Here is a 27,429-nt window from a genome sequence, read left to right as displayed (position 1 = left end):
CTGAGTGCGGGTTCCAGTTCCTTTTTATTCATCCGTCTTTTCCAACATCGCACCCGAGTGCCGGTCCTCGCCGTCGTAGCTTCCAGTTGGTCCCGGGCAGGTTGGAGGCAGGGTCCAGTAAGTTTATCTGAGAGTCCCTCTGTCATGTGCGTTTGGTTGCCTTCCCCGTGGCATGAAGCTGCATGGGGACTCGTCACCTCTCTGTCTCTCTTTCTCCCTACTCTGGTAGCGCCCTCTTTCTCTAGGACACCACCAGGACATTCTCCACGATCCCCAGTACCTGTCCCCATTCCCTTCCTTCAGGTATTTCTAGCCCTGGTCTGGCTGTTCCCCCTCCACAGGAGCCTATTATACAATACCCTGTAATCACCATGCTACAGGGGTGTTACAATTATTACTATTATCTGACCTCGGACTGCTGCCTGACTACTCCTCTGTTTGCTCCCCGCACTCACAATGTGCCCTCCTGGAATTCTAACCCTGGAACGTGACTTGATTAAGCTTCAGTTTACTCCTTATATCCACAACGAGCTCTCCCGGTATATGACCCTGGATCATTTACCCTGCCTCCAGACTTGTCCATAAATGACTAGCGTCACAGTTCCAAATAGCAGATCCAAGTTCATACATTCTGCTCAGTAGACCCAGGCATTATGTTAGTTTTGAAGATGTAAAATAAACATTAATACACAGCTGTATTACAGTTTATTGGCACAAGCATAGACCTGATTTTTTTGTATTTTTTTTTATTACGTCTTTTATCATTTGCTGTAAAGTTGTCAATATATGCAGGTGCTGATTTTTAAACCAGGGTTACTAGGATTCTTGAATGTACCACCAGGCCTTGACCTTACATTGTGTGCCTATGTGTAAGAACAGTGGCAGTGCCCCTGTAAGACCTGGCACACAACCATGTGGTGATAAAGTAGGTAGTGTAGCACACTTTTTTGCCTGTACATAGGTGAACAGAATTATTTGGTGGCTCAGTATGGTTTTTAGTTCCTCCTGGCAGCTGTATATCTGATACTTCTGTTGATAGATTGTCAGGGTTGGGGGGATATTTGGATATGCTTCAATAAACAGGTGAACTCAACCCTCCAGAAAAGAGAAGAGAAACTAAACATTTACAGGCTCTTATGGGTTTATGAGTTTTCATCTTACAAGAAGATTTACACAGCAATATAATTACATGTCTCTGGAAATCAATAGTTCCAGAATAATTTGTAAAATTCTACAAGAAATTCTGGAAAAAAAAATCAATTATTTTTTTATTACTATTATTGTGCAGGATTTTTTACTTATATATACAATAAGCATCCTATAAAAACTTAAGGTTATATTCACATAAAGTTTTTTTAAAAGTTCAAACAGGCAGATTTTTCCTAAGCAAAGCCACTTTAGGAAGAGGCCAGTTTCTTTTTCCTAAAACCGATTTGCCATCATTTTTTGCGGCATCTTTTACCTGTACTTTCCACTATAGACAGCGAGCAGCTTCCAAAGAATGAGCTTGACCCCTGAAGCGGTTAAAAGAGGCGACAAAAGACTTGACATGTGCACAGCAATGTAGTTTTTACATTGCTGTGCATTATGTTCATGTTTGCGGTGCCTTTGCAGCGCTTTTTCAGGATGGTTCCAGTCGGAATCTACCTGGAAAAGATGTCATATGCACAAACCCTTAGTTTATTTTTTTCGGAAGGCATTTTTCAAAACATCTTAAGGGAGAAAAAAAGCACAACTCCTGACATCAGCTGCAAAGTAAATTTGCAATAAAAATGAATAGGAAGAGTTTTCCTGGAAATTTTTGAAACAGATTTTGATGAGGGTCTGCACCGAAAAACTCAGGGTGAGCATTATTTTATGCGCTTAAGTTCAAGCTGAGTTGTTTCTCATTATTTCTCTTAAGGTTTTCTCAAGTGGGGGAATTTTTACAGGGATTATGGATTGTCAAATTCCATATTTAATCCACCCACTAAATTTCTCATTGGAAATCTATGTCGTTCACGCATATATTTCAGTTGCGTATTTAAGATCTTGACATTAAAATAGGGCTTATTGAGATTGAAGACCACTGGTGTAGAATTTGTTTTTGATCCAGGATCTTTAAATTACATTTCTCAGGTTTTTATCTGTAGGGGTTTGGGGAGGACTGCAGGGACAATAGGAGAAACAAAGGATAAATTACGTTTTATCTATGGTCAGATTTCATCATAGTTCAGTAGAGTCTTCCAACCTGTTGTAGTGCCAGCTTCCCGAGTGCTAGCGCTATGTTCCTGCTCCCTCCTCTTTTCTGCATGGCCATCCCCGTTCTGTGCAGTCCTCTGCATTCTGCATGGCTGTCCACGTGTAGTGTTTTCCTCAGCTCGTGTCCCCCCCCCCCCCCATGTGGCCACCCACGTGTCACTTGGTTCTCTGCCTCCCTTCATTGCCATCCATATGTAGTGTGGTCCCCAGCTCATCCCCCCACGGATGCCCACATGTGTGTCGGTGTTCAGCTCCTGCCTAAGCCCCAGGCCCAGCACATGCTGTCAAGCCTGGGGGACGTGCAAGCCCGTGCTTCCTGTCCCTTTATGAGGAAGCGTGCGTACCTTGCAAAGGTATCCCCAGCCTACCACTGGAAGGCACCAGGTACTTAAGGCTCATTCCCCTGATGGGCGGAACCAGAGCAATGCATTACAATTCAGATCCTAGCTATGTGTTGCTCCTGCCTGTCTGCTCTAGTCTCCCAACCTCCAGCACCAGTCCTGCATGCTACCAGTACTGCTTTGCTTTGTTTGTCCTGTCTCTTTCCCTGGACCTGTCTTGTCTGTTCACTGGTACCACCGTTTGTCATGCACTTGTGTCCCTACCTGCCTACACCTGTCATCTTGTCTGCCTCCACCGTCCTGACTGCACCTATGTCCGATGTCCTGTGCCTGATGTCCCATGCCTGGTAACCTGAGCCTGATGACCCATGCGGAGGTTCCTTACCTGCCCCTGCCTGTCCAGTCGTTCTCCGTTCAGACTATGCCTTGTATTCTGCCTTGTTTGTCCTGCCAGTGTCTGTTCTGTCTATGACTGTGTCCACCTGTCCTTATGTCTCCCTTCTCCACTCATCTGCCACAGTTCCTGTTACTGCTCTGGGAGTGGCACCTGGCATTCTGCCTCGCGGCAGGTGCCTAGTTAAGCCCCTCTCACTAAATGGTAAGTCTAGGTTCCCCCTTTGGTCTAGTGGGTCCACTCCTGCTCGCCGACCTCACCATTGGTGAGTGTTTCACCTGTCTCAGGGGATTAATAATATGAAAATGGTATGTCCAAACCAAACCACCCCCTTAATTCTTTATTTTCTACAACACCATGTCATCTAAGTATTCACGTAAGTTGAATTATATACAGTACAGACCAAAGGTTTGGACACACCTTCTCATTCAAAGAGTTTTCTTTATTTTCAGGACTCTAAAAATTGTAGATTCACATTGAAGGCATCAAAACTATGAATTTAAACATGTGGAATCAAATACTTAAAAAAGTGTGAAACAACTGAAAGTAAGTCTTATATTCTAGGTTCTTCAAAGTAGCCACCTTTTGCTTTCATTACTACTTTGCGCACTCTTGGCATTCTCTTGATGAGCTTCAAGAGATAGTCACCGGAAATGGTTTTCGAACAGTCTTGAAGGAGTTCCCAGAGATGCTTAGCACTTGTTGGCCCTTTTGCCTTCACTCTGCGGTCCAGCTCACCCCAAACCATCTCGATTGGGTTCAGGTCTGGTGACTGTGGAGAACAGGTCATCTGGCGTACCACCCCATCACTCTCCTTCTTAGTCAAATATCCCTTACACAGCCTGGAGGTGTGTTTGGGGTCATTGTCCTGTTGAAAAAGAAATGATGGTCCAACTAAACGCAAACCGGATGGAATAGCACGCCGCTGCAAGATGCTGTGGTAAGCATGCTGGTTCTGTATGCCTTCAATTTTGAATAAATCCCTAACAGTGTCACCAGCAAAGCACCCCCACACCATTACACCTCCTCCTCCATGCTTCACGGTGGGAACCAGCCAGGTAGAGTCCATCCGTTCACCTTTTCTACAAAGACACGGTGGTTGGATCCAAAGATCTCAAATTTTGACTCATCAGACCAAAGCACAGATTCCACTGGTCTAATGTCCATTCCTTGTGTTCTTTAGCCCAAACAAGTCTCTTCTGCTTGTTGCCTGTCCTTAGCAGGGGTTTCCTAGCAGCTATTTTACCATGAAGGCCTGCTGCACAAAGTCTCCTCTTAACAGTTGTTCTAGAGATGAGAAGGTGTGTCCAACCTTTTGGTCTGTACTGTATACATAATGATATTTATCACAGATGTCATTTGACAAATATTTCCATGTGGTTCAGTCACAAGACATCTGTCTAACCGGTGGAAAGACGTCCATCTGTATTAAGAGTTGTTCTTTTCTATTTTTCAGCATGTGTACGAAGATTTCCATGTCTGTATGTTGACATCAAAACTGAAAAAGGAAAAATTTGGTGGAACATTCGTAAGACCTGTTTCAAGATAGTTGAACACAATTGGTTTGAAACCTTTATCATCTTCATGATCCTGCTCAGTAGTGGAGCTTTGGTAACTACTGAGAGATTCTCTTTCCTTTTAGCTTCCAAAATACTAGAAAAAATGTGGCTGTTATTGTACAAAAATAGTTCCACAACTATCCAAAGATTGTGTGCAGTATTGCACTGCAGTCCTATTGACTAAGCTGCAATAGCAGACAGAACTCATGGCCAGGTGTGGCACTGTTTCTCTACGCCTGTAAAACCATGTTTAGAGATTATATTGGACATCATGGTGATATCTTATTTTATTTTTTTTACGAATGTTAGCCAATTCATCAATGTAATAAATATTTAACTAAGGTAAGGAGATTTACAGTTTATTTTCCTATACCTTACTGTGAGTGCTAATTTTTTTTTTTTACAAATACCTAGAAGATTCCGTGTCAAGTAATTTTTGCAAAAGTTAAAGAATTAGAGGGTTTTCCCATAAACAAAGTTCAGTTTAATAAATAGATCTTGGAATAAGAATAAGTTCCACAATTGGATATGGTTAAAAATAAATGTTCATGCGCTGAGATAATCTTCTAAATGTGTTCCTGCTATGTACTGTGTAATGGCCGTGTCTGACCATACAGGGACATGGTCTAACAATACATCCCCTGGGCAGGTTGGTATACCACATAAGGTCCCAATAAAATACATTTAAAGCGCACCAATCAGCAGGATTTTCCTATCAGCAGGATTTTCCTATATAAACTAAAGCCAGTGCTATACTGATGCTGTCATGCTGATTCTATACATTCATTTAGGTGTCAGATTGGATGTATAGTTTTTTAAACACAGGCAAGTAAAGTTACAGAAATGTACAGCTTTTAGATTGACAGCAGCTGCAGAATATCTAATAAGTGGGTCAGGTTTTACTAATTATTCCTGCCCCTGTCTGCTGCCTGTCCTCTGTAGATGCTAGACTATATAGGCTGCATCTCGAACACCCCCCTATCATATGACAGAAATGACTCATACCTGGAAGGAGCCCATACAGTCTAGCATCTACAGAGATCGGGCAGCAGACAGGGGCGGGAATAGACAGCAAAACCGAACCACATATTAGCTATTCAGCAGCTGCTGCCAATCAAAAAGCTGTGCATTTCTGTAACTTTACTTGCCTGTATTTCAAAAACTATACATCCAATCTGACCACTACAGGTATGTATAGAATCAGCATGATAGTGCCAGTATAGCACTAGCTTTACGTTCTATAGGAAAATCCTGGTGATTGGTTTGTTTTAAGTTTGTGGGTGTAATGTAAAAAAATGTGGACAAGTTCATGAATACTTTTTCAAGGTATTTAATGAATACATATATAATATTGTAATGTTCTCATCTCTTTTTTACAGGCATTTGAGGATATATACATTGAACAGAGAAGAGTTATCAAAATTATATTAGAATATGCTGATAAAGTCTTCTCCTACATATTTGTGTTTGAAATGTTGCTGAAGTGGGTGGCATATGGCTTCAAAGTCTATTTTACAAATGCTTGGTGCTGGCTAGATTTTCTCATTGTTGATGTAAGTATTTCAAAATAAGGTATCATTACATTATTACACTAGTGAGACTTCCATTCCTGTCACAATTTCTTTCAAAATTAACATTTATATCTTCATTGTAGGTGTCTCTAATCAGTTTGACTGCCAACTGGATGGGTTATTCAGAACTTGGTGCCATCAAGTCACTAAGAACATTGAGAGCCCTTAGACCTCTGAGAGCGTTGTCAAGATTTGAGGGCATGAGGGTAGATATTCTATCAGTACTAATAATATGTATTTTAGGACCACTTGGTCATGGGTTGTAAATTCTAATCTGTTGATAAGAAGGTTGTGACTACTTACTTCATTCATTTCCTGCCTTTTATATGTCTTTAAGGTTGTAGTCAACGCCTTGTTGGGTGCCATTCCTTCCATCATGAACGTGCTGCTAGTTTGTCTAATCTTCTGGCTGATCTTTAGTATAATGGGTGTCAACCTGTTTGCTGGAAAATATTATCGATGTATCAACACAACGACGTCGGAACTCTTTGATGTTTCTGTTGTGAACAATCGAACAGATTGCATGGCTTTAAATTTCACCGAACAAGTTCGATGGGTTAATGTCAAAGTAAATTTTGACAATGTAGGTCTTGGATACTTGTCTTTATTACAAGTGGTAAGGAACTTTATTATTTCCTTATGTTGTGTATGGTATAACCAAAATTGCGTATATTCCTACAAGGCTGTAAGGTCTGTGCTTATAACAAAAACAGCTCCACTCTGTCATTGGGCTGTTTCTCATATTGCTTTAATGAACTGAATAAGGGTGAGCTGTGATACCGGCCCATGGACAAGAATAGTAGTGTTTCGAAAAAAGAAAAATAAGTTAGACGAGCAACTTATTGTCCCAAACACATACACCACTCACTATAGAAAAATTGTGTCGAAATCACTTTTTGGATACCTCTCTCATTTACATACATACAACTTTCACTTGACTTTTCTCATAAGGGATTTTTTTTCAGAAGGGTGTGCCCACTCTCAGACTTCACAAAAGAAGAATTCTCCAGAACCAAAAAAATATATAATTTTGTTATTGGTTTAAAAAACCTTTTGATTACAAAATGTGACACATATGGCGAAACCTGATCACCAAAGCTGACCACCAATTTATGATCACCACATCACCCCTTATTTTTAAAAAATAAAGTACCACATTTGACAATTGACTGGAGCTGATGTGACAACTGCCACAATACAAACAGTCCCTACTCCACTCTGTTCCCTGATAAGCTGGATTTTTAGGAGGGGAAAGCTGTGAAACATAGCAAGAAAAGATAGTAAGGCTAGAAGATCTAGATATGGTTTTCGGGGGTTTCTCTTTTCAGAACGGCTGCTCTACTAAGGTTATTATCATGACTAGTGAACAACCATAGGACATTGAGCAGCTAATAGGCTCAGGCATATTTTCCCACTACAATTATTTTCATACCATCTGTGTATTTGAACAAGGTATTTTATTACCTTTTAGAGCAATAGTACCTATTTTAACAATAAATTAAGAATAAATTAACATGGATCTGTCAATGGATTTCACAATACAAACTACATTCATTGTTCGATCAATTTCTTGGACCTGATAAGGCTGATATAGTAACTTTGAAAATAAATGTTGGAATGACTGTATAATTCTGATATTAAAATTAATATTTTATGAGTCCAAATGTGCGACATGAAAATCGCCAGTTTTAATGAACCTATATCCGCTAAATGTGTGTTGGTTTTCTCTTGCTTTTGCATCTTAACTCTAGACCATGGAATGGAACTAAGCTGCAATACTAGATGTGGCCTGTGAACAAGTGTGGGGCTTTTTTTTTTTATTTAATCCATAAAGTGGTGCGGGTTGATAGTCGTGGGTGAGGGACTGACACCAGACGCTCCGGCATGCTACAGGATAGACATGGTACTGGCTGAGTGTCTGGAGTTGTGTCATGTGGACTTTACACCCAAACAGGCCGCATGTTGCCATTGGTTTTAGCTGGCCAGGACCAGATGACAAGTCGCTCCCACAAGGAGAGCACTAGTTCAGTTCAAAGCACAACTCTTTACTTAACGATTCATCTACACAAACGTCATATCCAAGATAGTGGTCATACATCTTCCAGCACGTTTCGGTTATATAAAGCATAATCAGACACATTTGTTGTTCCCACCTGGTTGCTTATGATCTTACTGATCCTGTGAGTCCCAGCACAACCCAGCCTAATGATACAGTCTGATTTATGACAGTCAGCTTCTCCACATTCAGTGTCCTTGTATAGGAGGGGTCGAGGGTTGTGTCACTGTGGCCACAGTAGAGCCTTATGCTCCCAAACACTTCTGAATACATTTTTCTTATAAAGGAGGGGGATAAGAGGTGGCCAGTAGTGCCAGAGAACAGCCTTACGTTCTTGGATGCTTGTCAGGGAAACGTCAACTCTGCTCACGTCTTAGTCCATTCTGACTCATTACCTTTTAGGCTTGGGGCCTTCTATCTGGGGCCACTTTGTATGGAGGATGGTCTCTAGACTCAGCATTGTCTAATGTTTAGTGTCTCAGTCAGTACTTAAGTATCACGCTATCTCAACTCCAGTCTCCTTTCTTTTCTTTTCCGCCACGTCACCCACTGTATGTGATCTTCACAACCTACAGACTATCCATCCATATTTATCCGTATTTATCGCACACTAGGTTTTCATTTTCTTTTCTATAATGAATCGTCTCTTACCCTATCTGTTAGCTTCTCCCATTGTGGGCTTGTCCCAACACTTAACTATCTCTAACCCTATAGTCTGGCAACTACATAAACAAGTACTAGAAAATTATACAAGAAACATTACCACATGTAACCTTGCTGTACATTATACAGAAACACATTGCAATTCATAATATTATCATCACAGTTCAGATGACACATTATTTACAAAAAACGCAGGACACAATTCACATTACACTACAAAACAATACAAAACTTCCTTACACATAGATCTCATTTCAAGTCTTATTTGAGCCAACCATTAAATTATTTTTGTTTCTCATGTATAGGCAACATTTAAAGGTTGGATGGATATCATGTATGCGGCCGTGGACTCAAGGAATGTAAGTAAATGTATTAGCTCATCATCTCTCTAATATTATATTACAATGTAATATTAGACTAATGTTACAATAACATTAGTCTATGGCTATCATCTATAGGACATTTTGCCTTAGGTGTAGGGGTAGGCTCTGGTGAAAAATGTGACCTAGATATCCTGTCAGCCCATTTTGTCTAACGGGGGCTTTACACGCAGCGATATCGCTAGCGATATCGCTATTGAGCGTACCCGCCCCCGTCGTTTGTGCGTCACGGGCAAATTGCTGCCCGTGGTGCACAATATCATTAGGAGCCATCACACGGACTTACCTGCCTAGCGACGTCGCTGTGGCTGGCGAACCGCCTCCTTTCTAAGAGGGCGGTTCGTGAGGCATCACAGCGGCATCACTAAGCAGCCGCCCAATAGAAGCGGAGGGGTGGAGATGAGCGACCGTAACATCTCACCCAACTCCTTCCTTCCTCATTGCCGGCGGCCGCAGGTAAGCTGTAGTTTGTCGTTTCCAAGGTGTCACACATAGCGATGTGTGCTGCCTCGGGAACAACGAACAACCTGCACCCTCAACAATCAACGATTTTTTGAAAATGAACGACGTATCAACAATGGACGATTTGGTGAGTATTTTCCATCGTTAACGGCCGCTCGTTGGTGTCACACGCAACAACGTCGCTAACGATGCCGGATGTGCGTCACGGATCAGTGACCCCGGTGATATATCGTTAGATACGTCGTTGCGTGTAACGGGGCCTTTACCCATGAAAGTTAGACAGATGGATAAGGTACCAGACTGATTTTTTTCCTAGGGTGAAAGAAGACCTAGCCATAATTGTGTCTTGCGGTAGATAAAGAGTGCATAAAATGTAAACATATACACTATCTATCTATCTATCTATCTATCTATATATATATATATATATATATATATATATATATAGATACTGTACATACACACATACAGGATATATAAGTATAATATATATATCATTATATAATCACTGTGATTCTTTTCCATTCTGTTTTAAAGATTGAGGATCAGCCTATCTATGAAATCAACATTTACATGTACTTGTACTTTGTGATATTCATCATATTCGGTGCCTTCTTCACTTTAAATCTTTTCATTGGTGTCATCATAGACAATTTCAATCAACAAAAGAAAAAGATAAGTATTTTAGAAAAGTAAATACTACAAACATTCATAGTTGATAGAAAACAGTGTATGACCATTGAATAAGTGTGGTTAGACCAATACAGTATATATAATTGGCGAATCGCAAGGAATACTTGTTCCTGATTATTATCCGTGTCTGCAAAAATGACCGCGATTACCTGTTGATAGAGCAAAACGCTTAATCGTTAGGTGATAAGATTATTTATGGTGGTAAAAAAAATAATTGTGATCAGCAGCACATCGCATGATGTACACACAAGATGTGCTGCAGTAATGATACTCTGTAGGGACAGAAAGATCATATTAGCAATCATTCTGTCCAGGAGCGGACACAGACAGACAACTCGTGTTCAAGAACAATATATGGGCCCTTTGCTGTCCAATAACTCATTATAATGCACCATTACTCCTGCTTTAGAGGGCCCTTACTGCTTGGGCCCCTGAGCAGCTGTACAGGTTGCACTAATGATATATCTGCCCCTCGTTATGCCCTCATCATTGTTTGATGGCCGTGTAAATGGTTTAGTAAACAAGCATGGATGTCTTTTCATTTAGTTAATTGGTGATCATTATGGTTCATTGATGATGAGTCAAAATTAACAATTTTAAGGCCACGTGCCAACTTTGGGTATTTGGTGAGGTTTTTACCTCAGTATTTGGAAGCTAAAACCAGGAGTGGGTATAAAATACAGAAGTGGTGACGTGTTTCTATTCTACTTTTCCTCTCATTGTTCCACTCCTGGTTTTGGCTTATAAATACTGAGGTAAAAACCTCTCCAAATACTCAACATGAACACGTGGCCTAAATGTACCATTAGGGCTCATTCACACATCAGTTTCTCTCATACGACTGCTGTCCGTGTTTTTCGTGGATAGCTCTCATACCTATGATAATCTGTGGACTATTTCACATAGCCGATTTTTTTTCCTTGGACTGAGTGCTCCGCATAGGAGAACAAAGACATGTCCGATTTTGATTGGAGTGTCAGATCGAACTCATCAAAGTCTACGGGTTCATGAAAAATCAGACCTCGTTCGGATGCCATCTGTGTACTGTCCATTTTTCATGGGCTTTTTGGTAGGAGATACTTTTTTTTTATACGAGAAAAACTGATAAAACTGATGGGAGAAGCTGGTACACCAAACTGATGAAGATCAGACACAAAACTTTGATGAAACGCCAACCTTATTTTGTCTGCAAAGAAACTCACTGACGTGTGAATGAGCCTATAGTGTGAGTGTAAGGAAACTGCAAATAACAGACATGTATTTTTCTTATACTTTGGAGGAAAAGATATCTTCATGACTGAGGAGCAGAAAAAATACTACAACGCCATGAAAAAACTGGGTTCAAAAAAGCCGGTGAAGCCAATTCCTAGACCGGAGGTAAAACAGATCCTCACAGACACTCATATTAGTGGGGTGGGCTGTTTGGGACAATGTCATTATTGAGGATGCTGCAGGTAATAGACCTTGTAGAATGTTTAAAGGGAAGCTGTTAAGCAACAAAAGCCTATTAATCTGCAGCTATGGGATTAATCGTGTTGAGATACTGAGAGCCTGGCTTCTGAGAGGAAATTAATTTTACTCCTCCCGTCAATCTCCCTCTTTTAATCCTAGAGGTGTGGCCTGTGCAGCTTCAGTCACTGCTCAGTACATAATCAGTGGCAGCCATAACTATGCCCTGGCACTGACTGACAGCCTCCTCTGTACTGATACAGTTTTGAGCTGCTAATATTGTAATATATATTATGCCACTTATTCAATTTATTTGTGTTATAAACAACATATAGGACAAGTAATGTTCGAGCAAAAAAGTATGTTTTCTTTTATTGCTAACTTATTCCTTTTTCTCTTTCTTTCATACATTTTTTGACATGCCATGGTTGTACACAATAAAGAATGCGATCCAAGGAGTCGTCTTTGATTTTATCTCCAAGCAAGCGTTCGACATCTTTATTATGATCTTGATTTGCCTTAACATGATTACAATGATGATTGAGACAGATGACCAAAGTGATGAGAAAGTAAATATTCTCTTCAAAATCAACCTTGTGTTCATCGTCATCTTCACTACAGAGTGCTTCCTTAAAATGTTTGCCCTAAGGTATTACTTCTTCACTGTCGGATGGAATATTTTTGACTTTGTGGTGGTCATCATTTCAATAGCTGGTAAGTGTTAGTGCATACATTATCTAATATATAAATCTTAGTGTATGTACGTGTGTGTATGTATGTACAGTATGTGTGTGCGTATGTGTGTATGAGTATGTCCGCTAAAGGAATACGCACAGAGATAGAGAGACGGATAGAGAGAGACAGAAAGACAGAGACACAAAAACACAGAGAGAGAGAGATAGACAGAAAGACAGACAGTCAGAGAGAGACAGTCAGAGACAGAAAGACAGAGAGACAGATAGTCAGAGACAGACAGAGAGATGAATAGAGAGGCAGGCGCAGAGAGAGAGAAACAGAGAGACATACAGAGAGACAGAGAGAGGGAGACAGACAGAGGGAGACAGAGAGGGAAAGTGGGAGAGAGACAGAGAGATACTTAGTTACTATCTATCCCAGGCAACGCTGGGTACTACAGCTAGTAATTCTATAAATACAAAGTCTAACAAGAGCATTGATTAGCACATGGCCTAATGGATTCTCTGGTGTTCTTTAAAACCTATGGGAAGCATTATCCCTATAACACATCATCTAGCCCTTATCCAGAAGAAACTGCTCAGAATGGGTAGAAAAAAGCAGTAACTCATTCATCTCATGTCTCCAGTGTTACCTGTTCCCCTACCGGTCTTACTTCCTGCTGCTGTAATGACTTCCTGACACCGAGACATGGGACTGCTTTGACCAATCTCTGGTTTGGGAGCAGTCTTCTGCTGTGGCTAGTGGTTGGCTTAGAAATTATTTGCAGTGATCAGAAAGTAGAGACCAGTAAGGGACCAGAAGTGTAGAAAAAAAAACAACAGAGGGTAAAAAAGTATTTCTTTAGATTTATTTTTTTTATGCCATCCTGATCCATATAAAGAATAAAAAATGTTCAGGGTGGACACTTTTAAGACTGATAAATGAACAATAAAACAATATTAGGTTTAGTATTTGATAATAAATCTGATTTACATTTTAAAATGGCTTTTATTAGATTCAGTATTCATTGTCCTACTTGTGACTTTTTGCTTTTTTTTTTATAGGTATTGTCCTCTCGGATCTTATAGCGGAGTACTTTGTGTCGCCAACACTTTTCAGAGTGATCCGACTTGCAAGAATTGGGAGGGTTCTTCGACTCATTAAAGGAGCTAAAGGAATCCGGACGCTTCTTTTTGCCCTGATGATGTCTCTTCCGGCTCTTTTCAATATTGGTCTTCTCTTATTCTTAGTTATGTTCATTTACTCGATATTTGGGATGTCTAACTTTGCCTATGTGAAGAAGGAATCTGGCATTGATGACATGTTTAATTTTGAGACGTTTGGGAATAGCATTATTTGCTTGTTTGAAATTACCACCTCAGCTGGATGGGATGGGCTTTTGAATCCAATTCTAAACAGTGGCGCACCGGATTGTGACCCTCATATGGAGAACCCAGGAACTGCTGTGCGTGGAGACTGTGGAAATCCAGCCATAGGAATTGTATTTTTCTGTAGCTATATCATTGTTTCTTTTTTGATTGTTGTCAATATGTATATTGCCATTATCTTAGAGAATTTTAATGTGGCCACAGAAGAAAGTGGTGAGCCCTTATGCGAGGATGATTTTGAGATGTTTTATGAAACTTGGGAGAAATTCGATCCTGATGCAACTCAATTTGTTGAATACAGCAGAATGTCAGACTTTGTAGACGCCTTACAAGATCCATTACGAATCCAGAAACCCAACAAAATTAAGCTGATAACTTTGGACCTCCCAATGGTCATAGGAGATAAGATACATTGCTTGGATATTTTGTTTGCACTGACTAAAGAAGTATTGGGAGACTCCGGAGAAATGGATGCTCTAAAAGCCTCCATGGAAGAAAAATTTATGGCAGCCAACCCTTCCAAAGTGTCTTATGAACCTATCACTACTACTTTGAAAAGGAAACAAGAAGAAGTTTGTGCCATCAAAATCCAGAGGGCTTTCCGTAGGCACCTCCTGAAGCGTTCGGTAAAGCATGCATCCTACGTCTACCGTCACAGTCAGGATTTTGACTCGGCTGTTGAGGACCCCCCTGAGAAAGAAGGTTTGGTAGCAGACAGAATAAACTCTGCTTTTGGACAATATCTTGAGGATGAAGGAACCAATGCAAGTCAGCGTCCACGTTCAACTAACAGATTTTCACGCAGCAGTGGAGATGATGTAAGGGAGACAGATGTGTAGCTTCATACTTACAGAAATTAGGGGAGGGTTTCCTCTCTGTACCCAGCAGTCAGCTGTAGCAAGGGCATGGAGAAGTCTGTTTCAATATAAAATAACCATGACTAGTAGGTGTGCTGTAGGCAGTGGACAGAGAAGAAAGGTTTATAATCTATATCATAAATGTTCCTTTTATTTATATGATCTTTGTTACAATTCAGCAGATTTTTTTTAGGGGGGTGGAGGGGGGCGCTTAGTTTTTTCTTTTTTCAACACTTCATTTTTTCCCCCTGGAATGTGACATTTACATATCTGTAACATATGTGTTTATAAAACATGCAACCTTAGGTGACTTTATACAGGAAATATAATTTATTCTTAATTTATTTTTATATATAGATTTTTTGACCATTAGCTTAATCGTATCTACAGAATTAAATGAAACAGTTCTGGGCAAAATATGGATGACCAAGCCATTGATATGCCACAAAATATCTTTAAAGCCCCTTCTAACATATATTGCATGGCAGTGACTTGATTTGTCACAAAGCGCTATACTTCTCCGGCATCTGGACACAATGTATAATATACATTGAGAGAGGGAAAGCTTATTCTTGAAGGTAGCAGCTGATCTTCCTGTACTATAAACTAATGCAAGGAATGCAGAGATCACTATGGGGGCATTTTGATGTCACGTCTTTCTTAGGTCATTATAGATTATATGCTGATTCATTTGTTAATACAGCTCTCTAGCAGTCAAATCTCAAACATAGCACCATACCCCATAGATAGACAAGCAGTTAAAACATTTGCTCCGATACATCAAAGCCTTAATACCAGAATTCTAGCATAAAACAGTTGAAAAGCTTCAAAATATAGGCGACTAAATTTTGCGACTTTTGACATCTACACGCCAGTTTCTCCCAGCTCTGACACAATGGGTGGAGCTGGGGCAGGATGGGGGCGTGAGCCACAGCTTGTTAGGTATGCCAGAAATATCACTCCAGTCCCTGAATGGAGTTAGATTTCTGGCGTGGTGCACACAACTCATGAAATGAAAATTGGATGAAAAATCCTGATTAAACATTTTCTTGCATGCAAAATCATGTAAGAATGGGGCTCTGTGCGTTGACCTCCTTCTCTGTCTTAGTTTATGTCTTCCTTTTTCCATTACAGTAATAAGCGTTGATGTTGGTAACATACAAGGGAAACAATGTGAGTGCTCCAAGCATGATTTTGTATCGTGACTGTTTTGATGTTTTCCCGGGGTTGTGCAGATAAGAAGCGCTCTATGCTTTGCAGCAAAATTAACTGCTTATCTTCTAGCTTCTTGTTTGGAGATCTCACCTGCATGGCAGTAAACCCCTGTGGGAAATGTAAGACTCTAAAAAGAAACGTCTGTGAAACTGTAAAATCTGCTCTATGAACCATTTACCTCATGTACCTGATGTCCGCAAGCTCGAACAATGATGTGTAGTATAGATTTATTCAGAAATCACAAAACTATTTGCACTAAGGGGTTAAAATGCAATAAAATAATGAGGTCATTTTTCCACATAGTGTAAATGCTCTGTTGTTTTTTTCGGCATTTTTTCTGCCAAAAATTCTCTGCGAATAAGAGTTTAAAGTCAATGTGACTTCAGGAAAACTCCCGAACATTCAGCATTCAAAAAAGAGAGGACCGTCAAGCGGACAAAGGCAGGATAAATAAAAATAAAAAATAAAACTCCGTCTTTATCCAATTCTTTAAAAATAGTCACAGCGGTACAGGCACCAATAGATCTCACGGGATGGATGAACCAATGCGTTTCAACAAAAAGTAGTTATGTCTTACTCAAGAATCCAAGGAGTTGTGATAAATATTTCTTACTTGGTGTAAATGCCGCTGTCCTCTTCAAATTTGGAATAGTTTTTTTGTTTTGTTTTTGTTATTCTTGCACCTCTCCATTCCTGAGGTGTGGCTTCCTCTCCACTGAATATAAATCTTGACTTTTTAGCTAATTAGGTGTGGTCCTCAAGAAGACTCCAATAGAAAAGAGATTAGGACCACAACTTCGTAGCTGAAAAGACTAGATTTACGTACAGGGAAGAAGGAACCATATCTCAGGAATGGAGAGGAGCAGGAACCAAAGAAAAATGTTAGATTCAGGAGAACAGCGGCATTTACACCTGGTAAAACAACTACATGTTTATGCCAAGTGACAGGTCCTAAATGGCTTGCAGCTCCTTCACCCGTTTACTATGTAGACAATCGCCAGAGCTGACATGGACCCAGTTATGACTGGTTCAAGAGTAGCAATATTCTTTGAACACAGAATGACTGGTTTTCATTTATATTAATAGTCTCCCCAAGGACTAAGGTACGATACACTGCAAAATTTCTTTGTATGTTGTAAATTTTCCTAGAAATCCCTGCCCAGCTCCTGAGCCTGCTCCATATACTCATGTGGCTAACATGTAAGTCACTGGTCAGGAAGGGCTTCAAGAATTATTCCCTAATAGTAATTTCCTATTCATAGATTAAAGCATTAATCACTGGGGGTTCAACCATTGGGCTTCATTAGTCTGGCAATTCTATAGCCAATAAATGAAGCTGGACTAGCCTCTGTCCTGGGTTCTGGGCTCCCATTCATAGGATTACTGGGGGTCCCAGTGGAAGAAACCACAGTGATCAGTAAGTTATTCCCATTACATGTGAATAAGACTTTAACATTAATCATAAACCCTCTTCACTTTAGTGGTGGCAGGAGGAAGTCTGAATTGTATCATTACCTTCGGTGTCAATGAAGAAGATTTGGAATGCTCTTCCAATAAAATTGTTCTCTGATCGCTAAAATAAGACATCTGACATTAATCACCAATCACAACCCATGCCTGATGAAGAGACCTGCGTAGTCTCGAAAGCTTGCTATTATTACCATCTTTTCAGTTAGCCATTAAAATGTATCAACTACTGAGGACTCTCAGTTCTTTTAAAAAAACTTTTTTTTATCTCTACTGGCTAACACAGTACAAAGATATATTTTACCTGTATCAATCACAACCCAGTGATGAGACACAAGAAATGCTCATTGCTCTCCGCTTTGTGTGGCTTCTGCTTTCCGCTGGCATGTCTTGCCAAAGCTTTAGGCTGTCAATGCGCAACTGGCTTAGTGGTAATGACTAAGGTCATTATTTTGCATGGTTCTTCTGGGAAGGAAGATGTTTGGCCAACAATTATTTTATTTTTCCTGTTTCCATCTCCTAACAGAATTTGATATTGGGAAAGAACTGAACTTTACATCTTTGAGACAGTTGTCTTCAAAAGTTCATCTGTCCTTTGGTATCGAGGTCTTCTAACAGTAATGTTCCAAGAACGAGAAGGTGTCAGAGAACTAAGGGGTTACACCAGTATGATTTCAGTTTCTTATGATTGATGAAGGCCTAGTATAGAACTTGCAATTACCCTCGGCCCCATATTCTGAACTCTTGGCCACCACTGCAAGATGGATATCCTTTAGTCCATATGAAGAGCCTGTCTCCGCTTCTCATATTCTGATTTTGAACTTCAAGGATGTCCAGCACAACTAAATGCAACATTAGTATCACAGATACTAAAAAAGTAGTTTACATCAGCCTTTTATTCTTTTAGATTTAGATGCTTTTAGATACAATCTCTTTCATGTTTTTCAAGCTCTTCTGCAAATCTGGTTTCAGTAGTTGTTTCTTTGTCTTATGTGATGAAGCATTAATTTTCCATTACAGTATATCTATAAATGGATTTAATGTGGGTATATGTGGCTGCTAATACTGTGAAGTATTAAGATAATTTATATGAAGCTGTATACAATAGCCCCCATCTTACTTCTATACCAATATATGTCACGTTTATGCTTATTACCAGTCTCAAGGATATTAAAACCCATATTAGAGTATATACTCAAATAATGTACCGAGCTTTATCCCTGCTCTCTTAGGACCTGATTCATCATGGCTGTTTTTCTAGTTTTCTGGAGTAATTTTTTTTATTTTTTAATGGCTTTAGTACTTGTGGTTTATTCTCTTTTTAATGTATCTTTCTTTTTTCAGTCTGTTTTGATTTTTCTTCAACAACTTTGCTTATCCAGATGTTTAAGACCGTTTCATGAAATGCGACTTTTACCAAATTTCGTTTTTGTTTTTGACACATCTCGCTCCAGTTCATTCCTGGAGTAAGGTTTTGGGAAGGGTTTCCAATTCAACGCATTTTGTGACTTTTTAAAGAATTTGCAACTTTTTCCATTAAAAAGTTACCAAAAAAAGGCTTAAAGACAAAAGTAAAGAGCATTTTCAATTTTGCACCAAATTCATGAAACAGGTGCGACATTTTGATGAATTTGTTGCAAAAAGTATAAGCGATTGCTACAAGACAAAAAAAGAAGAGTCCATTCAATAAATCCTAAGTGATGAATCGGGCCCACGGCCATAGGTTTATACTTTAGAGCTGCTCTTTCTGTTATAAGCTATGGAGAATTGACTTTGGTCACCTACCTGCACACAAGTATATACACAGTCTTCTCTTTTCTATCCCTCTCTATCTCTGAATGTCTTGTGTATGATGCAACCCTGCACTTTCCGTACACAAGGCCCATGCAAGAATGAACAACATGAAACCATCTATTCTTAGTGTTTATTTTTTATTCATTTCAGTGAAAAGTATATATAATATACATATATACATATATATATATATATATATATATATATATATATATATATATAAGTTCTCAATACTGCACACTGGCAAAGATTAGAACAAATATATAGGAATACAGTGTAACTTTTAACTATTTATTTAATACAGTATTTTACTAGAATTATATTCGCGTGTAGGTGAAAGTTGGAAGCAGTTTGGTTACCAATATGTCTTAAATACAACCTACGCTTGAAGAGGAAAACCGGTGACACTAATTTGCACAGCCGCGTCTTAAATGAGGAATTTCTAAGCCACTCTGTGCATCTTGTGATGCCCGCAGCGATTTATTAACCGTATGTTTACATTTTAATGTATGAAAAGACAATTCCAGTGCTGTGTAATTTTACATCGTATGCTTGTACATATTCCTGTCTAGTGCTGGAAGCCAAAATGAAATCCTAGATATTATTCTTGTATATTATACAAATTCTAATAAATTATTAATTGGAAAGCTACTAGTGTTATTTGCATTCCCAAGGATTGTTGATACCTTACCAACTTGGTACTATACATGGGGTATTCCCATTGTCTATGTTTTCCGTAGAAATGAGTGCAGAGAACTGCACATACAGTATATCACTAAAGTGAGTACACCCCTCAATATGTTTGTAGATATTTTATTATCATTTTCATGGGACAACGCTGAAGATTTGACACTTTGATACAATGCAAAGTAGTCAGTGTACAGCTTGTATAACAGTGTAAATTTGGTGTGCTCTCTAAATAATGCCACACTTGTTAACCACGCATATTTTGTTTGGCCACCATTATTTTCATGCACAGCCTTAACTCTGTTGTTCATGGAGTTCACTAGAGCTTCACAGGAGCCACTGGATTCCTCGTCCCTCCTCAATGACGACATCACAGAGCTGGTGGATGTTAGAGACCTTGCACTCCTCCTCTTTCCGTTTGAGGAGGCCCCACAGATGCTCAGTAGGGTTTAGGTCTGGAGAAATGCTTGGCCAGTCCAGCACCTTTACCATCAGTTTCTTTAGCAAGGCAGTGGTCATTTTATAGGAGTGTTTGGGTCATTATAGTGGAATACTGCCGTGGGGCCCAGTTTTCAGAGGGAGGGTATCTTGCTCTGCTTCAGTACGTCACAGTACATGGTGGCATTCATAGTTCTGTCAATGAATAATAATAATAATCTTTATTTCTATAGCGCCAACATATTCCGCAGCGCTTTAGAATTCAGGAGGATCATATACAAACAAGTAACAGTTATAGAAAATACAATATTTAAAGGGAAAAAAGGCAACCCTGCTCGTGAGAGCTTACAATCTACAATCTATGAAGTGTAGCTCCCCACAGCCGACAGCACTCATGCAGCCCAAAACCATGACACTCCCACCCCAATGCTTAACTGTAGGCAGGACACACTTGTCTTTGTCCTCCTCAGCTGGTTGCCACCACACACACTTGACGCCATCTGAACAAAATAAGTTTATCTTGGTCTCATCAGACCATAGAGCATGGTTAAAATTAAACAAAAAAATCTCCATAGCACCATAGTAAGCTATGTTAGCGAATGGAGACCACTTTAGGGTCCTCCAGACGTGAGCACACACTTCAGAAATGACATGAAAACAGGAGAAAAAGAGGGAGCATAAATTGTGCAAAAATGTATTTATTAGAATAAACAAGGAGGGGTTGACAAGGATTTTCACATTAAAACATACATAAAATAATTCCTTTCCCCCTTAAAGAAGACTGGCTCAAAAAAAACAGGGAAAACAATTCTCAAGGTGCACTTAGTAAGTAGAAAAACACAGCTAGAAAAAAATGCAAAAAAACAAAAAAAGTAAAAAATGGAGAAAAGAACAAAGGTCACAAAATGAAAAATAAAAAATAAAAGATAGGTTAGAAAAAGGGGGGGATCAAAATACATAAAAATCAAGGATAAATTAAAATGAAAACCACAGGGGACCAGTACTGATGGTAGAGCCTATAGGGGCTTAAGGGGAAAAGCAAATACATATCAGAGGAACGATGCGAAGCGGATGTTTTCATTTAGGCCTCTAGGTACCAAAGTATCGAGGGTGCTTATCCATCTAGCCTCGCATTGTGCTAGCCGCTTTTTGAGATTACCCCCTCTTGCTCCTCCCATAACCGCATCAATACCCCGAACCATCAACAAAGATGAATCACAAGCATGATATGCCTTAAAGTGTCGGGGTAAGGTCTTCAAAAGCGTTATGTCTTCCACTGTACTTGCTGCTTCAATGTCGCGCACATGTTCCCTGATCCGCACGCGAAGCTAACACGAAGTGAGCCCCACGTAGATCAGGGAACATGGGCACACAGTGTAGTATACCACATGTGTGGTGCTACACGTGATATAACGTCTAATCTGAAAGGTTTTTAGACCGTCCGAAGAGGTGAAAGACTTGGTGCGGGTTATGTTTTTGCAAGCTAAGCAGTGGCCACACTTATAGCAATCTACAAGTGGGTCCCTATTGCTAAAGGGGTTCTGAACGGGGGGAACGGAATGGCTATTCACCAGAATGTCTTTTAGATTCCGGGAACGTCTTGCCGTCATGAGTGGGGCATCAGTGAGGAAACTGGACAAAACCGGATCTGATAAAAGGACAGACCAGTGTTTGGCCATGATGTCCCTCATGGTGCCCCACTCATGATTGTACGTCCCTATGAACCTTATATCAGGCGTGGAGGACCCTTCTTTCGGAGCATAGGTAAGGAGACAAGACCTGGGTGTTTTTTTAGCTCTCTGATAACCCCTCTTGATAGTTCTGTTGCTATATCCGCGTGGGGCTCACTTCGCGTTAGCTTCGCATGCGGATCAGGGAACATGTGCGTGACATTGAAGCAGCAAGTACAGTGGAAGACATAACGCTTTTAAAGACCTTACCCCGACACTTTAAGGCATATCATGCTTGTGATTCATCTTTGTTGATGGTTCGGGGTATTGATGCGGTTATGGGAGGAGCAAGAGGGGGTAATCTCAAAAAGAGGCTAGCACAATGTGAGGCTAGATGGATAAGCACCCTCGATACTTTGGTACCTAGAGGCCTAAATGAAAACATCAACTTCGCATCGTTCCTCTGATATGTATTTACTTTTCCCCTTAAGCCCCTATAGGCTCTAGCATCAGTACTGGTCCCCTGTGGTTTTGATTTTAATTTATCCTTGATTTTTATGTATTTTGATCCCCCCCTTTTTCTAACCTATCTTTTATTTTTTATTTTTCATTTTGTGACCTTTGTTCTTTTCTCCATTTTTTACTTTTTTGGTTTTTTGTTTTTATTATGTTGTGTTATTTTGTATTGATTATTGTTATTTTTTGTATTCAGAAAATGACATCCTTGAAGGCTCCTCTGATATATTCTGTGCAGGATCGGTCCCAAGTACTTTAACTTAAATTCACGATTAAGAAACATACAGTTAGGTCCAGAAATATTTGGACAGTGACACAATTCTCGCGAGTTGGGCTCTGCATGCCACCACATTGGATTTGAAATGAAACCTCTACAACAGAATTCAAGTGCAGATTGTAACGTTTAATTTGAAGGTTTGAACAAAAATATCTGATAGAAATTGTAGGAATTGTACACATTTCTTTACAAACACTCCACATTTTAGGAGGTCAAAAGTAATTGGACAAATAAACCAAACCCCCCAAAAAATGTTTAGTTTCAATATTTTGTTGCGAATCCTTTGGAGGCAATCACTGCCTTAAGTCTGGAACCCATGGACATCACCAAACGCTGGGTTTCCTCCTTCTTAATGCTTTGCCAGGCCTTTACAGCCGCAGCCTTCAGGTCTTGCTTGTTTGTGGGTCTTTCCGTCTTAAGTCTGGATTTGAGCAAGTGAAATGCATGCTCAATTGGGTTAAGATCTGGTGATTGACTTGGCCATTGCAGAATGTTCCACTTTTTTGCACTCATGAACTCCTGGGTAGCTTTGGCTGTATGCTTGTGGTCATTGTCCATCTGTACTATGAAGCGCCGTCCGATCAACTTTGCGGCATTTGGCTGAATCTGGGCTGAAAGTATATCCCGGTACACTTCAGAATTCATCCGGCTACTCTTGTCTGCTGTTATGTCATCAATAAACACAAGTGACCCAGTGCCATTGAAAGCCATGCATGCCCATGCCATCACGTTGCCTCCACCATGTTTTACAGAGGAGGTGGTGTGCCTTGGATCATGTGCCGTTCCCTTTCTTCTCCAAACTTTTTTCTTCCCATCATTCTGGTACAGGTTGATCTTGGTCTCATCTGTCCATAGAATACTTTTCCAGAACTGAGCTGGCTTCATGAGGTGTTTTTCAGCAAATTTAACTCTGGCCTGTCTATTTTTGGAATTGATGAATGGTTTGCATCTAGATGTGAACCCTTTGTATTTACTTTCATGGAGTCTTCTCTTTATAGTTGACTTAGAGACAGATACACCTACTTCACTGAGAGTGTTCTGGACTTCAGTTGATGTTGTGAACGGGTTCTTCTTCACCAAAGAAAGTATGCGGCGATCATCCACCACTGTTGTCATCCGTGGACGCCCAGGCCTTTTTGAGTTCCCAAGCTCACCAGTCAATTCCTTTTTTCTCAGAATGTACCCGACTGTTGATTTTGCTACTCCAAGCATGTCTGCTATCTCTCTGATGGATTTTTTCTTTTTTTTCAGCCTCAGGATGTTCTGCTTCACCTCAATTGAGAGTTCCTTAGACCGCATGTTGTCTGGTCACAGCAACAGCTTCCAAATGCAAAACCACACACCTGTAATGAACCCCAGACCTTTTAACTACTTCACTGATTACAGGTTAACGAGGGAGACGCCTTCAGAGTTAATTGCAGCCCTTAGAGTCCCTTGTCCAATTACTTTTGCTCCCTTGAAAAAGAGGAGGCTATGCATTACAGAGCTATGATTCCTAAACCCTTTCTCCGATTTGGATGTGAAAACTCTCAAATTGCAGCTGGGAGTGTGCACTTTCAGCCCATATTATATATATAATTGTATTTCTGAACATGTTTTTGTAAACAGCTAAAATAACAAAACTTGTGTCACTGTCCAAATATTTCTGGACCTAACTGTAAATACATTATCTGGGATCTGGATCTGCAATCAAGACATATTTATGGACAATGTATTTGATCTATGTATTTTCTTCTGTAGCACGATTTAGGAGGCCTTTGGTCTATTTATATCTATTTACCTGCTTTGTTACATCTAAGGCACACCATCCCCTGCACGCAAGCGTGGCTCGGGCACGCACCGCCGCCGGTGACTTAGCCGTCTCTTTGACAGCGGTGCTCGCCTGGGAAGCTGGAAGGCGCGCCCCTGCACCCGCGCGTGCACCAGGTCCTGTCAGACGGCTGACTTGCCCGCGGCGCTGCGGCCCCACAGCTGCGCATGCATCACAGATGGGGATGACGCGATCTGATTGTAGACCTCGGCGGTCTATTTAAAAATGTCTGAAATGGAGTGCAGGACATCTCTCCCTCCCTGATGAAGCCACATTTGGGACGCACAGGCTCCTGAGGCGAAACACGTGTTGGTGGGTGGGGGGGCTGCTTGTTTTTCCTCCCTGAAGACTGGCACTTTATCATCAAAACAACTCTTTTCCTTTGGTAAGGAAACTATTTTTATTACAACCTATTTCCCTAGGAAAACTTCTCCTGCGGCTATCTATATAGCTTTGATCTATAAACTTTGCACATACTGCCTTATGCACTACCAGCACTTTATTTGCATATTAAGGTTCCAGCAAAAAGGAGTATCTTTTATCTAATATGCACTATGGCATTTTTTTAGGTTATATCCATAACCCTTGGCTGGCCTTTTATATGCATTTTTTCTAGCTGTGTTTTTCTACTTACTAAGTGCACCTTGAGAATTGTTTTCCCTGTTTTTTTGAGCCAGTCCTCTTTAAGGGGCAAAGGAATTATTTTATGTATGTTTTAATGTGAAAATCCTTGTCAACCCCTCCTTGTTTATTCTAATAAATACATTTTTGCATAATTTATCCTCCCTCTTGTTCTCCTGTTTTCATAGAGCATGGTTCCAGTAATCAATGTCCTTTTTTTAATCAGATAAATTTTTATTTTTCACCAAGTATACAAAACATGTGTTATATTTTCAGCAATAACGAGCAGAACTATAAACTTTCCCTCCCCAACATCCCCTCCCCCTCAGCGTACATATTACCCATATCAATATCAAAGATCTTACATTTTAACCCTTCAATAGCATATATTGGAATGTATAGAACTAACTATCTCTGCCCCTAGTCCAACATCTCCCAACTCTAATATTTATCCATATTGCAACCACGGATTCCACAATCTATCAAAAAGTGCAAGTTGTTTCCTTTTCCCATATATGCTTCTCTCCATTTGAACAATATGATTAACATATGCGACAAATTCCCCTCTAGTCGGTGGGTCCCCCTGAATCCAGTGTTTGGCAATTACCTTCCTTGCCGCATACAGCAGTCTGGCTATCACTATTTTAAAATTGTTGTCTACTCTAATTTCTTCCACGTAACCTCGAAGACATACCAGGGGTTGTCTGGGAAGTTTACATCTATAAGCTCCTTCTATTCTATTAAGAACAGTTATCCAAAAGGGTGCCAAACTGGGACACATCCACATAATATGGAAAATGCCGGCACCTTCTCCATTACATCTAGGACAGTCGGAGTTACTCCTCAATCCCATTTTACACATAATTAGCGGGGATCTATATGCCCTATGCACTATGTAGAGGTGGGATAATCTTGCTGGTTCACTCATTGATAATTTCGGTATGTATTCCAAAAAACTATCCCATACCTCATCAGTGATCCAGTCTATCTCTGCCTCCCATTTAGTCCTAGTATTTATAGGGTGATCAAGCAAATATGTATGCAGTAGGTCCCTATATATAGTAGATATGATTCCTCTTGTGGGTCCACTACTACACACATATTTCAGTACTAGGTCTGCCTGTACCAGCAATGATTGCTTAACCCCCTGAGCAACCTCTGCATGTGCCAACCGTTTGTACTGGTACCACCCAAGTGGGAATATCCCAACCTCATCCTGTATTTATGTAAACGATTTCAGACGTCCCTGGGTAAGAATTTGCCCCATATACCATATACCTTTACATGCCCATTCCTTAATTTTGCCTATCTTGTATATCTCAGAGCAGTTTTCATTGTCCCACAACGGAGAGAATTCAGTTATTGCTGTAATCCGTCTTATTTGCTTAATCTTCCTCCAGATTCTATTCATCAGGCTAAGTGTGGGGCTCGTTTTTCCTATTCTCCCAAATGATCCGTCCTCCAGTCCGAACACTAATGGTTTCCTATGCAGAACATGCCCTAACAGTCTGGATGTTGGGTTTACCACCCCTAAATCTTCCCATCCCCTGAAATGTTGACTCTGAGCTGCCAGATAATATATTCAGTAATCCATGTGTGACGCCCTGGGCAAGCCAGGGGTCACAGGTCAAGACACCACCACGCACCCCACATTCCCTGCAGGCACACCAAGGTCAGAACACAAATCCTTGTTGCCTTCCTCCAGGGGCTGGTGTCCACACCAGGGGGTTGGCCAGGCGGTTGGCTCCGCCCACCGAGGAGTTCACAGTCCTGGAGGCGGGAAAACCAGGCAGATAGAGTTTGAGAGTTGAAGGAAGTGGTAGAGGAGCAAGTGAAAGGAGTGAAGTGAAGGAGAAAGTGACAGCAACAGAGCCTGAAGTTGGTCCGGGTGTGTGCCCCGGACTGAGACAGCAAGGTTGGCAGACGGTGGTGACCGTCTGCAGGAGTGGCCTATTGGAGTCTACCGTAAGGACCGTGGACGGGTGGTGGCCCGGCGGTACCGGACCGGTACACAAAGAGAAGCCAGCACCATTGGCAGGGGCCTTTCGGATCCCGGCAAGGCTTGGAGTCGCCGTACAATTTGCCAAATCCGTCAGTGAAGGGGACCTCCGGGTCTCCCAACAGCCAAAGTCCCGATTGAAGGCAACCGTCCAACCGTATTGGAGAGACACCGCCACCGCCAAGGCACCAGTTTCTCAGGGCCAG

General features: G+C 40.6%; 1 protein-coding gene across 1 annotated transcript in view; it reads left to right on the top strand.

Annotated features, from left to right (window-relative positions):
- The window catches only part of SCN4A (sodium voltage-gated channel alpha subunit 4), a 191,949-nt gene extending 172,097 nt beyond the window's left edge, over positions 1-19,852 (top strand). The window contains exons 18-28 of the mRNA XM_075350297.1: positions 4,433-4,587; positions 5,915-6,088; positions 6,190-6,312; positions 6,444-6,722; positions 9,131-9,184; positions 10,205-10,342; positions 11,633-11,737; positions 12,253-12,523; positions 13,549-14,690; positions 15,864-15,902; positions 17,938-19,852. Coding sequence (XP_075206412.1) covers positions 4,433-4,587; positions 5,915-6,088; positions 6,190-6,312; positions 6,444-6,722; positions 9,131-9,184; positions 10,205-10,342; positions 11,633-11,737; positions 12,253-12,523; positions 13,549-14,690; positions 15,864-15,866 — 2,444 coding nt within the window. The 3' untranslated portion in view covers positions 15,867-15,902; positions 17,938-19,852. The remainder of the gene's footprint in view (positions 1-4,432; positions 4,588-5,914; positions 6,089-6,189; positions 6,313-6,443; positions 6,723-9,130; positions 9,185-10,204; positions 10,343-11,632; positions 11,738-12,252; positions 12,524-13,548; positions 14,691-15,863; positions 15,903-17,937) is intronic.
- Positions 19,853-27,429: the final 7,577 nt, after the last annotated feature.

The sequence above is a fragment of the Anomaloglossus baeobatrachus genome, chromosome 5 (assembly GCF_048569485.1).
Source record: "Anomaloglossus baeobatrachus isolate aAnoBae1 chromosome 5, aAnoBae1.hap1, whole genome shotgun sequence".
Classification (NCBI taxonomy): Eukaryota; Metazoa; Chordata; class Amphibia; order Anura; family Aromobatidae; genus Anomaloglossus; species Anomaloglossus baeobatrachus.
Note: the sequence above shows the minus strand (reverse complement) of the source record. Positions and strands in the feature narration are given on the sequence as shown.